The following is a 14960-nucleotide window of genomic DNA, read 5'->3' as shown; positions in this document are numbered from 1 at the left end:
ACTCACTTCTCGAACCACAGCGTGAGGTTGGTGGTGTGGCGGATCATCCGCAGCAGGTTCGGAGAGTTCTTCTCTTTGTCCTCTTTGGTCCAAACGCTTCCGACCAGCTCCGACGGCCGGACGGCTCTGAGCACGAGAAAGAATCGGGCGACGTTTGTTACCGCCAGCCGCCCCCACCCCCCCACCTTCGGCAGGAACTCACCTGTACAGGTCGGACTCGATCAGCGTGAGCTGGCGAGCGATCTCGATGGGATGAAGGGTCATGAGGTCGAACTGCTCCACCTGGCCCGCCGTGCAGATGTGCCACTGGATGGGAGGGGGCGAGCTCTCGAAGGTGATGTTGTGGCTGACGCCGTTCAGCTGAGTCTGCAGCTTCCTCCTGATGATCTTGTTGATGGACTCCACCCACTTCCTCATGGATTTACCTGAAGACGCAAAGAAAGCCGTAAGTTCATGAAGCCTCAGAGCGTCACGGATGTACGCAGCGTCCTGAGGCGGCGTCTGAACGCACAGAGGCAGAACACAGGAGGCAAATTGGCGACGCAGCAGGACGGTGATGCTTTTCCACCGCTGGAGCTGCATCTGTCCGTCAAACTGGGGCTGAAAGCAGCAAACCTCTTAGGTTACTTTTTTTTTAAAACACAGCAATTTACACCATGTTGGCCGTGAAAATGTATTTCAATAGAGAGGAGCAGAAAGTTGAAAACTTTAGTAAGAAAAACAGAAGATCCATCGACAGATAAAACTAAATGATGAAAAGGTTTGTCTTAGAGCTGGAAAGGAAGGAAAGGAAAGAATAAATGAATCATTTTTACCCAAGAAAACTTCAAATGAAAGTGTTTGCTGCATGACTTTGAGTTGAACCCCCCCATTTTCAGGGACTAATCTACCACAAGGCTCCAAAGAACAGACACCTTTCCGTCCAAAAGGGGGCGCCAGACACGACAGACGCCAAGTGTTTAAAACCAGGGGTGTTGGGAAAAAATAGTTTCGAGGATATATCGCGACGGTTCATTTGGTGACACTTGTACCGATTCAAAATGCCTTCAGGACGATATCTATTTGATTATTCATGAGCGTCTGACTCTTGTTTTCCACTTCAACCTCCAACCGCTAGGTGGCAGCAGAGAACACGGAGCCTCTTTGAGCAGCTCTACACCACAAAACAATCGTACCGTGGGACTCGTATCGGGATGCGTGCGTTATCACCAGACTCCTGCTGATACACACCCCTATTTAAAACCAGATTTGTTGATTTCAAGAAGCGCGACTGACCTCTGAGTTGAATTCTGCTGGTGATGTAATCCTCCAAGCGACTTCTCAGGTCCGGGTCGTTCTCAAAGTCGTAGAAATGATGCTCCACCCACTGACGGAAAACGTTGAGGACCCTGCGAGGACAAGATGCGGTCAGACGTCAGTGATGTGGAGCTAAACGAAAGGGGACTGGAGGAAAAATGGAAACCGCTTCCTGCAGGCTCTAAAGGTGCAGCCAATCAGATCGATTAGAGAAACGGCGAGGAATTTTAACTAAATGAAGTGTTGAAGATGTTTCTGAAGATCCAGTTAAAGGATTTCACTGCACTGGAACACAGACTCCTTCCGTTTTGGTGTTCAGTGGATGCAGCTCAGCGGGAGTTTGGAGGAAACCACTGCAGCAGGTGAGCAGGGTGTACCTGAGCTGGACAGGCTGCACGTATTCTTTCCTGAACCTCTGAAGCTCGGCTGCCATCGGCTGCTCGCCGTTCCACAGAGCCTGAAGGTCCTCCTCGCTGGGCTCCGGCTCGGGAATCTCGATCCTGTGAAAGATCAGCAGACGCTTCAGACCAGCTGAGGACGGGAAGAAGAAAGGAGGAGGAGGAGGAGCGGCGTACCTGTCGATGAGCAGCGAGAGCAGCTCCTGCGGTTTGCAGAAGGATCGGTAGGTGGTCAAAAAGGTTCGCACGAAGTTGGGATCTGGGAATCAAACACACAGAAGCGTAAACCCAGAGGATGAGGGACAGACGGCGGCCCCCCTGGGCGTGCGGACGCTGCACACTCACCGGCGTACATGTGGTACGTCAGCCTCTCGATCAGCTTCACCACAGTGCCGGCCTTTATGATGGGGATGCCGGTTTTGCTCTGCAGTTTGTCTTCGAACACGATGTTCTCCTCAGAGTCCTGAACCGCGAAGCGGTAAACATCTGGGGAGGGCAGCCGGAGCGGGTGCTCCTGCTCCTCCGTGTGCAGCGCCGTGTCCAACATGCGATCCAACGTGGACCGGTACTGGAGAGTCATCAGCGCCGCCATCCACGAATCCTTCTCCTCTGCTGTCCGTGCGCAGAAAACGGCGCAGTTTTCGTCCTTGCCCATCAGCTCAAAGGCATGCCGCAGGTCGGCGGAGTCGTCCCGGTCCACGATGCGGACCTTCCTCAGCACGAACTTCTCCTTCAGGCGGTACTCCGCCCCGTTTCCCGCCCCCGGGAGCCGGGAGCTCTGATTGGCCTTGCAGCTGATCATGAGGCCATCGAACAGGAAGTTGTGCCTCTCGTGCTTGGCGCCGGCTCTTATGAGCGGCCCCTCCAGGATGAACTCGCTGCAACACTGGCCGATGTCTTTGCCCTCCCAGCCGTCGATGCTCTTCTGGATCTCGTTCATGCGCTTGATGGCGAGCTGCTTGCTGCGGTTCTGCCTGCTGTACAGGCGGTACATGGGCTCGCTGTCGGGAGGAGAACAGGGTTAGCATGAACAGCTGAGGGACACAGAGTGGAGGCTGTTCGGCGCTGGGGGGCGTACCCGGGTTTACGGCGAGGCTGGTGCTTGTTGTAGCTGCGCTCAATGCTGCACTGAAGGTTCAGCAGCGCAGTGATGGCCTGTTTCAGACATTCCCTGTCGTCTTGGTCTTTGCTGCGTTCCTGAAGTTGCTGCAGAGCCGGAAAAAAGGTTAGACATCAAAACATTTATCAGATGCACCCCGGCTCTGAAACGATCCTAAACCTGAAAACTCTTAATTCCTTTGGGGGGTTTTATGGATCAAAAAGCAGTAAATTCATCTGCTCCAATCAGCAGATTTGACCAAGTATGGGGATTTCAGGGATTTCTGGGAAACTGTCTAAATTCAGGGAATTAACCTGGAGCCTGCAAGTTCCGACAGGAAGTCAGTGATGAAGTAGTGTGCACGTTTCCCTCAGCACTTCTGAGTCCAGCAGGGACCAGAAGCTGATTTTAGAGAACCTGAACTCACTAAGACTTAACGGTACTTCCCAGTTTGGACACTAGGTGGCGGTACTGACTCAACCAAAGCAGGAGAAGAAAGATGAGAATCAGAGAGAGCAAGAACTCCAGAAAGAGCAGGAAGTTTTATCCCATGATTCATTTGATCCAAGGAACCAAACCTTAAAGATTTTCTGCAAGAACATAAATCTATTTAAAAAAAAAGTTTAGGCGATAGTTTAAAGTGTTTAAAATGGTTGAAATGCTCCTTTTTTTAAAAACATTTTAGACAAGTATAAATCAGTGAACGTTCTTCGTTAAAATCAACTTTTCTAGAATATTTCAATAGAAAAGTCAAAGAACTTCATTTTCTGTGTAAAAGGAAATATTTTAAATTATTTAAATAAACTATCCTTTCCTGCCATCTGTGGCTTTCTTTGTTTCTATTTAATAAATGTATGTTTCATGAGCTGACAGGAACTTAGGAATCATTTTTATACATCGTCTATTCTCATTGCTCTGCTGTTTCCTCTTTCTCTGAAAAGAAAAAAAAACCCTGAACGCCTCATAAAAGGTCAAATCGAGGTCAGTTTGTTTGAGCACCTGGACCTGCAGAAAAAATGAAGTTAAATGCGCATTTTACTGATTCCAAAACGAGGATTTCACCTGCAGCAGCTCAAAGTAGTGCAGACAGTGGTAAACTGGGACCATCATCAGCTGGGGGAGGACATACTGGACGGCTTCTTTGAAGCCCTCTGCAACTGACTGCAGAAAAACACAAAACAGACACATTCAGGCCGCAGTTCTGTGTGTTCTGATGGAGAAAACAGACGAGTGGTTAGAGACGCATTTGACTTCTTTCCCCCTCAAATCACATTTATGGAAACAAATCCTTAGAACGTGACTGAAACATTAAAACATTCAAATATCAAGGCCGTAAATGACACAGGAAAGCTGGGGTGTGTGTGTGTGTGTGTGTGAAATTGGATCCACTTTAATCTCGTGATCCCCTGACAGACGACAGGATCAATGCGCTCGTACTCGGACTCTGCAGCAGCACCAACGGCGTCTGCCTGAATGAGGAGCTAGAGCCGCCCGCCCGCCTCCCCGATGGAGGGCGGGGGAGCGCCGACGTCACTGCAGATGGATGCGCCCGCAGGTCCGTGCGTCCTCGCCGCTCATCTACAGCCGAAGCTTGGACGGAGCAAAGCCGGGTCGGCTTTAAAGAAACGTTTTTTAACTCAGTTATGGTGTGCTTCAGACCCCCCCCCCAAGAGAGAAAAGCAGGGCCATGGCGGCCAGTTCTATTTTTAAAAGGCGATGTAATTTAGCCACAAAAGCAGACGTGTCGGGGAGGGGGGGGGGTAGTGATGGGAGGAGAAAGATGGAGTCTTGACAACGAGGAGAAGCCAAAGACAGCAGTGGGGGTCTGATCCTTGTGAGCACAGAAGATAAAACCAAAGTGACCACCAACGGAGAAGAACGGCGGTTTGTTTACAGGCAAACAAGATACAGTAACAAACACGCAGAAGAGGAGGAAAAGAGACGTCTGGAAAACATTTGCATTAGTAAAAAACAATGGCATGGAGAACATGTATGTCTGGCGTTTGCCTCCCATGTCGACAAAAAGGTCATTTGGAGGATAATTTTTAAACTGTTGCAGTGAAATAGAAATGATGTTTTTGTTGTTGTGCCATTGGTTCATGTCCCTTAAGTTTTATCGTCATCGCATTATTGATCACTAATATCGTGCAGCCCTACTAAGGGATATGAATATGTTACATAAGTGGTAAAACAAGAATGCTTTTGTAAAGGGACACATGTCACACGCATTCCTATAAAAACAAATGAAATCTCAGTATTTGCACGAAAAATACATCTGTAAACAAAAAAAACAGGATTTGTAGAGAAGCTGCATAAGCAGAAACTTGGGTAGAGAAAGTGCGTCTATGAGGAACATGCATCAGTAATTACAGAACGTTTTCTATTTGGGTCAATGGAAGCTGCATGAGAAGAAAGTGTAGTAAGGAACATAAACTGTTTGGAAAGATTTCCCAAATAATGCAGGGCAGGATGGATGCTTCTGTAGGACATGATCAATTTAAAATAAATGTTTTTTAAACAAGAACATCCCTGTAGGAACATATATTGAAAGAAGAAACCCGTTTCAAAGAAATATAAATTAGATAATAATACTGACAGATATAATAAGAAGAAGTCTGGAACCGGTTTTAATGTGGAGTTGCATGTACACGAGGAAACCCCGTGATATTAGTGATCAATAATGCGATGACGATATAACCAGTGATACACGAACAAACAGCAAAAAGACCAAAAACATTTTTCTAAATGTTTCCTAAATGTTCAAGTGCCTCAACGCCTCGTTCCATCAGGACTTTGTTAAATCTACAGAGCAAAAGCCAAAGCAGAAACTTTCTTTGCCAAAGTTTTACCCACAAACTTTTACAAATGAACATTTCTAATTGCTGATGTTTCAAACTGTAACAAACGGGCTTTTCTAACTGTAGGTGCAGAAAAGTAAATATATAGAAGACACACCAATTTATGATGATTATATATGAAATGATTCATTTTTATGCCCATAAATTAACCAGTTATTTACATTTTAAGAGCAAAACCACAGAATAGATGCCAAAAATGCAGAATCTTTTGACAGTCAAACTGGCAGCTCATTTTCCAAATGCATCGTTTTGTAAAAGCAAAATCAAAGATCCTCTGGATTTCTTTTACTGAATAAAAGTTTCATAAATGAGTCGCCAAACCTGGATGGTTATCAATCCACCAAACAAAGAAAGCTTCCATATTAGTACCTCCCTCCCTCCCCTCACACAACCAGCTTTGGAGAATAAACCGCCGCCACTTTCCGCTAAACGCTTCAGAGGAAAAGCGGCGGTGTTGGTTTAACTCGCTCCCTAGTAGACAAAGAGGAGACGTGGAGGAGGAGGAAGCTTTGAAGCAGCAGGAGGAGGAGGAGGAGGAGGCGCACGGGAGGCCCGAATGTAACGCTCCACCACTTCACACCAGCAGAACGTCGCCTCATCCGCCATCGACGTTGCCGTGTTTGGACCGCCTCACAGTTCGCCCCCCGGGGCTAAAGTCAGCGCTGCTCCTGTGAGGAATGTCCAAATAAAACAAAACAGCAGCCGAGGATGAAGAGTCAACAGGACACTGGAAGTGGGTCGTGCCGCGCCTTCAGCCGTCTGAGAAGGAATGTCCGCCGCGACCGGACTTCAAAGCGGACCGACGGAGCGGCGTGTGACCACGGCGGCGCTCAGGGCGGACAAAGGCTGCAGAGGTCCAGAGACCTTCATCCCCCAGAAAAACCCACCAGCTCTGTCAGGGGCCCTGTGGGAGAGCGTTCACCCCGAGTTCAAGGTCGCGAGTTCAAATCCAGGCAGGGTCGTGTCAAAGACTGGGACCCAACGCCTCCCTGTCCCACCCCACATGAAGGGGTTGGAGGTGGGGTTTAAACCCCCAACCGAGTGTGGGTGTGTCACTGCTCCTTCAGGGGAGGGGGGCAAATGTGGAGGACAAACGTCACACACCGAGCTGACGGGACATTTTTACCAGAGAGATTCAGCAGCCAGAAAAATGAGGACCGAACCGTCACTGTCTGTGCAAAGTCACACAACACACTGCTGCACACACGTACACACACACACCAGCACTCACGGTGGACACACACACACATGGTAAAACAGCGTATACTTCTATAGGGCTTCCCAGTCACAGAGCTACACACACACTCACACGCTGACGGCAGCTCAAGCAAACACAACCCACATGCACGCACACACATTGGTAAAACATTCATGCAAACACAAATCCACAACGCGCATGCACACATAAATGTACACACACAAACAGGCAAGTAAACACACACACTGCTTAAAGACGGGCACAAACACAAACGCGTGCAGAAGATTTAGGCACTCGGATGCACACACAACACACAAGCAAGAACACACCTACAAACGCACAGACTGCACAAACCCAAACGCACATCCAGCGCGATTGTGTGCACGTCCACGCAGGCACACACACACACACACACACACACACACACACACACTGGACGTTGCGATCATCTCCGGTCAAATGTCTCACCTGGAAGTAGAGGCCAACGGTGGAGCGTGCCATCAGGTTGTTGAAGTGCTCGTGAAAGTCTTTGCTCAGGATGTCCTGAGACAGGATCTCGTAGGGGTCAAACGCTTGCTCCTGCAAACACACACGCACACGTTGTGTTCATGACGAGGAGGCGCGTTAGGAAAACAGGCCGTCATCAACCGAACAACTGAAGCTAAAAGTGAGCAGGCCGGTTGGAAAAAGAAAACCCAAAATCCGCCCCAGGGCTGACCGATCTCCACGCCGTCTTCACCTGAGCCTCCAGCTTTGTGTTAAGAGTCTTTGCTGCTGTAAAAACTGCTTGGAAACTTTTATAAATGAAAAAAAAGTATGAAATCAATTTAAACAAAGTCAAACATTACTTTGACGTCTTAATTTTTTATACAATTGACATTAAGAGCTGAAAATATTGAATTGGATTCAAATTTACATGTTAAATATTCCATTGGTTTAAATATCAATGCATTTTTAATTTAAAGCTATTTTTACTGATTCCTAAATAAAATGTTTCACACAAGTGTCTTGAACTAAAAAAAAAACAATGTTTTAACTACCATAAAAGGGTTTTTTGATCTGTGATCTGCAGGAAGCTGCTTTATTTAAAATTGATTGATTTAATAAATCTTAAATTGAAGTTTAAATCAAATCCATCAGAATTTTCTTTTTAAATAATCCAATAATTATTGATTAAAAACAGCCACTGTGATAACAAAACGTCTTTTTTTGGCATTTATTTTAAGGTCTCCAGGTCTCTGGGGGGTCTGAGGATGGGCAGTGCAGCTCCTGGGGGGTCTCGTACCTCTGCCAGGTCTTCAAAGCAGCTTCCCACCAGCGGATGAGGACATCCGTCAGCGGTCATCTCCACCGCATCCTCGATCAGCCCCAGCAGCTTCACGGTCAGTTCATGGATGTCCAGAATGTTGCTGAAGATCACCTCCACGTCCTGCAAACACAGGAGATCCGCCGGTGAATGTGCAGTTTGGCTTCTGTCGCGGCGAGAAGCCGTCTGGACAAACGTGGGACGGGACGGCGAGTCTGCGCCGGTGCAGACGCGCGTGCAGACCCCCTGCAGTAAACACGCAGAAGGCGCTTCGCTCATTTCTTCCTTTGTGCACGACTGTGCCGCCGGTCAGAAGACACCGTCGGAAGATGCTCAGACCAACAGGAAGCAAACATTTCTGCATTTAGCTCCAGCTGAAGAAATCACCTAAAGCTGCTCTTATACTTTCCGTGCACAGCACTGCGCACGTGTCCCCATCCCTTTTTCCTGACTGACTGAGCAACAAGTTAGTTTTTTTTTGCCAAATCTTAATAACTTTTCCAAATATTAAGGTGAAGAGTGTTTTTTTGGAAAAAGAAACAGACCACACTTCATGTTTGACGTACTGATGCCATTTCTGTTGCACCGCTGATGTTAGGTTGGGGGTGTGAGGGGCTGTAAGCTAGCAGAGCAGCACGTGAACCAGGGGTGCCCAAATCCAGGCCTCGAGGGCCGACCGTTATCTGCTGCCGATTACCTGGATCAGGTGTGTTTAGCCAATAAGGAGCTTCAATGGCAGGTTGTTGGAAAACATGAAGGACCCCGGCCCTCCAGGCCTGGATTTGGGCACCAATGATGTAAACAAAGCAAGGGGGGGTTGTGTGTGTGTGTGTGTGTGGAAGGGGGGGGGTTACTCTGTGCCAACAGTCCCGCCCACCACTCCTCATTCTCTGCAGAAACTATGTACAAGGAAAGGACAGGTTTAAAAATGGCATATTCATAATGAAAAGACCACAGGGAACACTTGAAAAATAGATCAACAGATGACTGATGTGGTACTTTAAACTAAAAACAAATGAAAAACTCTCAAAATGACTGAATTATTTAAAAAAAAAAAAAAGGATCCTGGGTCCCTCCATTGCAACCCTTTCCTGTCATCTCTGAGGGATTTCAGATTATCCTGGATTACAACAGACATAACTGAAGTCATGCTGGCAGCGGCTGCAGATGTTATTCCCGTCTCACTTGAATGACATGCTCCGCATTCTTCTGGGCCCCACAAACGTTTATATTTTTCACACACATCATCTCAGAAATGACCCAACTCCAAATATGCAAAAAGGACAGAGGAAACTCGGTCTTTCACTCAGCTGCAGACAGATCTGTTCTCCCGCTCTAACCAGTTATGGATGAACTCAGATGTGTTTTTTGTCACATGCTGGACTTTCAGTTCAGGCAGGACAAAAGGCCTGACCCGTCTGCATTAGACGTTTGAGCTTCATGCTGGCTTTGACCAGAGGAAGCCCAGATTTCCCACACCAAGAGCTTTTAATCACTTCTTGGTTTCTTTAGTCACAATAACCTAAATTCCCTGTTTATGGTTAAGCAGACCGACTCGGATGTTAACCCCCCCCCACAGGTATCATCCAAGGCGTCGCTTTTGGCCACTGACTCCTCTTTCCTTAATGTGGTTAGAAGGACATCACCGCTATTTAGTTGCATAAACGTTAAAGGGGTAGGATCGTATAAAACCGCTTTTTCCCCACTTCCTTCTGACTAAAAATATTAATTAGCTTTGTTAAATGTATGTATTTTGTCTTTTCTTTGATTTCTGTTTTACTTGCTTGACACAAACCAATGCGTTTAGCACAGAGAGGTGGTCCTGCTGGACTTTCCAAAGGCTCCATGACCCTAAATCCCGGTTAGCCGATTACGCAGCTGTAATCTGGATGTAATCTCTGTGGGTTTGGCTGAAAAGGCTTTAACTGTTTGCTAATAAAGGTTTTGGAGTAAACTGTCCAAAGCTTCTTATTAAGCGAGTCCTTCTCAAAGTGAGAATAAGGTTTTTTTGAAGCCTTTAGAGCTAAGGTCTGACGGAGCTCCTCACCTGAGGTGTGAAGATTTTGGGGTTGGTCATGAAGTGATGTCGGAACACCTTGATGATGAGGTCGAGCTCTCGCAGGTACTGCCGCTCCTCCGCGATCTCGAGCCTCACCAGGTCGTCGTAGGTGACCTCCTCGGAGGCCGAGGGCTCCTCCGTGCTCTGTGACATCAGGCCGATGTCCTCCTCCTGGTCAAACATGTCCATCAGCACCTGCGGACGAGCACAGAAGGTCAGAACCAGCCACGGCGGGTCCTGCAGGGTCCTGATGGGGGCGGGACTCACCTTGTCCGCACACATGGATACCTTGATGTCCTGCTGGCTGATTTCAAAGTGCCGGATGTTGCAGACGTAGTTTCCAGCCAGCTTGAGGATGTCTGCTGATATGTATTCAAGCACCGCCACGATGTACAGGGACACATGGTAGTCCACCTTGTAGCCCAAAACCTCCTGATGAGAGAGAGCTCCAGGTAAGTCAGAGGGAAACACGTTCGGGTCCCCTAGGGCGGCGTCAGGCGGGTCACCTTAAGCAGCGGGTGAATCTTGTCCACAGGAAGAAGCAAAGGGTTCCTTCTCTTGCGTTTCTCGATGGCCGCCGCCGCGTCATTAATGGCCCACTTATCTATGGGATGGGGGAACGTTTTCTGCACGCGCTCCTGTTGGAGGAAAAGATCAACATCTCAGACCCTGGAGGACAGGTGGGTGGATCTGGACGAGTCTCCACGCACCTCCACATCCTGGACCGTGCGGGGCTGGGCCACACAGAGCATGTTGAGGAGCTGCAGGATCAGCTCCTCCACATGCTGGAGAGCGTCCTCCTTAGCCGTCAGGTTTGGGTGGACCTGCTTCTGCACCTGCGTGGTGGAGGGAGAAAACAGGTGAGCGGAGGTCACAGACGAACGGAAGGTGATGTCTGAAACCAACAGTCCAACGTCTATGAGAGCTTAGTGAAGCCCACACCTTAAACCGTTTATTTCAACAATAAATGTCATCATATTTAACTAAATAAACCACCCAACACCATTTAAATTAAAAACTATTTTAAAAATTAAATGTTTTAACCTAACTTGATTTAATTGAACTTTTCAAAAAATCTGTTTGCATAGAAGATTCATGACTCTGCCCCTAACTAAGCCATGGAAACCGTTAAAATTAGGTCAGTTATTAGCAAAAAAGGTGCCTCAAAAATCTAAAATGAATGAGTGAGTGAGTGAGTGAGTTATAGATGCCATGCCAAACATGTCATTCAACGGGCTGAAGCTTTTCTCTTCCAGCTGTACTTCATGTTTTTTTCCCATCCAGCTAGGCGACGTTTAAGGTTAATAAGTTTTTTACTCAGGTTTTTTCATGTAGCATGACTCGTTTAATCCAATACATGTTTACATCTCCACATGTTTAAATCTACTTTACATTTTTGTTCTGAACATCAAAAGGCTAAGCTAGACTTTAGTTTTACTGTTTCTTCTGCTTGTTTTGAGATCAAGAGACAGACAGATGGAGAGAGAGAGATAAGTTTATTAACAGTTCTCCAGTTAGAACAAATAAAAGATTCAACAATAAAAACAGTGTGCAAAACAATGAATTAAATAATAAAAGACAAAATAAATAATATAAAATAATAATACATAATTAAAAAAGGTCATAAACTGATCAATCAAATGCCTCAATAATCCCATGTCCCCACATCCACCTTTGAATGCGTTTGACAGATTTCCTGTTTCAAGAGGTGTGGCCTTCCAACAAGCTCACTCCTGATTGGTGGGAGTGGTTGCCATGAAAACCAATCACTGCTCACTGATGACATCTGCCTCAGACATGGCGGCATTTGTATTGTGAAAAAAAATGACAACTGAATTGGCTACATTTAGTTGGAGCCGGAATGAACCATTTTCCATGGATGACGTCACACTCGCTCAGTCCAGATCTCGGATACAGTCAATGGAAGAAACATTGGTGAGATGTAAATGCTGAAAAGATTTCTTCAGACAAAAATGCTTCCAAATGAAGAAAATATTTGGCGACTAAACGAAAAACACTCCCATCAGCGACAGTAATGAAGAACAGCTACAGATGTTTGCTCTCTGCACTCCTGATGACGAAACCAGCAGGACAGAAAGCCCGCTGTGAGGCGCGGTCCGTCAGAGACCAAACCCCAACTTCAACCCTAAAATTTGTAGTCATTTGGGCAGGAATGCCGTCTGTTCAGGAGGAGGGGGAGGAGAAAGGGGTATTTACGCTGAAAACCTGAACACAGGGATGATGGAATTGCCCCGACATGCGGTAGAAGGCCGGGGTGAGAGCAGCCATGTTGTTTGGCTTAGAGACAGGAGGCGGAGCCTAAGGTTCTGAGGTTCTCTTTGGGACCAGGATGGATCGGGAATGAATCCATCAGAGGATCAGATCATGGATGTTCTGGAGATCCATGCAGGGAAGCAGATGGAGATGTTGGAGAGGAGGAACAGTGATGATGCTGGTGAAAGGAGGCTGAGGTTGGAGCTACCAGGAAAGAGGAGGATGTGGAAGAAAGGGTTAGATGGAGGCGGATGATTGGCTGAACTGCTACAGCTACGTGGACAATGAAGAAGAAGATGGTGCAGCGCGGCGTCATCATCACAAGACGCTGCCTTCAGATTAAGGAATGTGGAGGAAAGTTGAAAGGTCAGCATTTTTCTCCAAAATAGGACGTCCACTCTGCATCATGTTCGGTCGCTGCTTTCCAAAATCTACCCTTCTGACTCATTCATTACAGGGTTTCAAAATAAGAGCGCCTGGAAAATCCTCACCACGACTTTGTTTGCATTTCTGCTGCTTTTGACGGCCAAACTGCTATAAATACGTCAATCCCGTGTCTATTTATAAAGCCTGCTTGGAAAAAACTTAGATTTAAGAGGAAGTATGTTCTGAGATTCTGTCCCAAAGAGGCACTTGACCAAATTCCACAGAACATCAGGAGCTCTGAGTCACCACACTGAAACTCCGGGGGTTTCCCCCCCACCACTCCACTCACAGAATAGCGGTGGCGCTTCGGAAAGGCCCACACGCAACCAGCTTCATTTACCTGCAACAATGTCAGGATGGGAGGCCGAGCAACAAAAACAGAAGACACGGAGTCGGAGGGGAAGCACGTCTGGGTGGAGACTGAGTTAAAACACGCCAAACGTGACGCAGCTAGAACACGGATACACTGATAAGACAACAGTAGCTGCAATTCACTTTTAAAATGTTCCATTGAAAAGCCAACTGAACAACTGCAGCTTATTATCATGAAACCCGACTCTGACACATGATGGATCCACACGGGCGGATGTAGCTGCACACCAGCATGTAAAAACTGACGCATGACCATCAGCTAGAAAACAGTGGCAGACGGCCACATCTCCATCTTAGAAAAGGGTTCAAATAAGATAAGATCAATAGCGATTGGAAAAAAAAAAGACTAATGTTTTTCTATTTTAGACAGTTTTGTTCCGCTACCTTCGTACGGTGGTCAGCGGCAAACGCTGTTCTTCCTCAGAGCTTCAGAGTAAAAGCGTGTGTGGACTTTTTGGAAGATTACGGAGCACACGTGAACCAAAAATGAACCAAGCGTTGGATCAGTGGGATTGTCCTAAAGGCTAGAAATCATCGTTCTTCAGCTCTCTGCAGTGTGAAATAGTCAGAAAATGAGGAGGAAAAAGGCCAAATTTAAGAGGAAAAAGTCAAAAAGTTATGAGCCAAAAATGTCAACAATTTCTTTATGCTGTAACTTTACAAGGCTAAGTCATTCGCTTTTGAAAATAAAAGGTTTCACACAGACAATCGGATGTTAGCTGTTAAATTTTGTTGTTATCACACCGCTCAACATCTCCCTGAATGCTTTACTTTTGGAAAACTACAACTTTATTTTCATGAATATAAACCTTCAAAAAACATTACTTTTTCCTTGTAAAGTTACGACTTTTTGAATCATTAATTTACACGCACAAATCTATTTACAAAAGTACAAAATTTCTTTATTTTTTTGGTAAATGTTTTACTTTTATCCCCTTAAATTGGTACAACATTCTTCTCATACATCCAAGGAAAACAGGGAAAAAAGTGTGAAATTATGAAAAAGCCAATCAGGACACAGAACACAAAGCACTGTAAAAAATAAATAAATAAGAAAAGCATGCTAAATGGCACCTAAAAAGACCATCTATGATCAGATCATCCAGACTCCAGTAATATTAATTAGTAAAATGCTGTAAATCCTTCAACCATTCTTTTCCTGTTTTCTCTTTCTTTATTTTAGTATGTTCCTCCATTTTTTGCCGCTTAACTCCTCCTACAATTTTTCAGCTATTTTAACTATTCAACTATTAAAATGTTCATCTTTTTCATTTATGACGTTTGGTCCTTCAAATCCTTGAACCTTTCAAAATATTCCAGGATTATATGGATTGTGTTCCCTGTCCACTGTACCTGGTTGGTAGTGTCATAGCATGACATGTGACCTTTGGTGCCTAACTTGACTGGTTCAAAACGCAATGTTGGCATTTTTCACAAACATTTATCTTTTTTGTTATTGTGCTCTTTTCACTTTATTTATGGTCAACTTTGATCATGTATTTATTTTTATTTTTGCCAATTATTCCCCTTCAAGTTTCATTTTCATTCAGCAATCTAGCATTGAACCCATATTTTCTTCTGGAAATGCAGCTCCTTCTAGTTCTGACGGTCTCACACAGAGAGTTCCCCAAACCTCCGTTTACCTTCATCCTTTGAAAGGACCAAAGTGAAAAG

At 46.0% G+C, this 14960-nt stretch overlaps 1 protein-coding gene across 2 annotated transcripts in view; it reads right to left on the bottom strand.

Moving 5' to 3' along the window:
• The window catches only part of sos2 (SOS Ras/Rho guanine nucleotide exchange factor 2), a 28502-nt gene that overhangs the window by 7743 nt on the left and 5799 nt on the right, over positions 1–14960 (bottom strand). For both annotated transcript variants that reach the window (XM_023951616.1, XM_023951617.1), the window contains exons 2-15: positions 10925–11050; positions 10721–10852; positions 10482–10646; positions 10203–10409; positions 8135–8278; positions 7318–7428; positions 3856–3954; positions 2773–2900; positions 2040–2695; positions 1872–1953; positions 1674–1796; positions 1276–1388; positions 203–425; positions 7–126 (exon numbers count right to left, since the gene is read on the bottom strand). In XM_023951616.1, the coding sequence (XP_023807384.1) occupies positions 7–126; positions 203–425; positions 1276–1388; positions 1674–1796; positions 1872–1953; positions 2040–2695; positions 2773–2900; positions 3856–3954; positions 7318–7428; positions 8135–8278; positions 10203–10409; positions 10482–10646; positions 10721–10852; positions 10925–11050 (2429 nt within the window). The remainder of the gene's footprint in view (positions 1–6; positions 127–202; positions 426–1275; positions 1389–1673; positions 1797–1871; positions 1954–2039; positions 2696–2772; positions 2901–3855; positions 3955–7317; positions 7429–8134; positions 8279–10202; positions 10410–10481; positions 10647–10720; positions 10853–10924; positions 11051–14960) is intronic.

This window comes from Oryzias latipes, chromosome 22 (genome assembly GCF_002234675.1).
Source record: "Oryzias latipes chromosome 22, ASM223467v1".
NCBI lineage: Eukaryota > Metazoa > Chordata > Actinopteri > Beloniformes > Adrianichthyidae > Oryzias > Oryzias latipes.
This window is presented reverse-complemented; position numbering and strand designations above follow the sequence as displayed.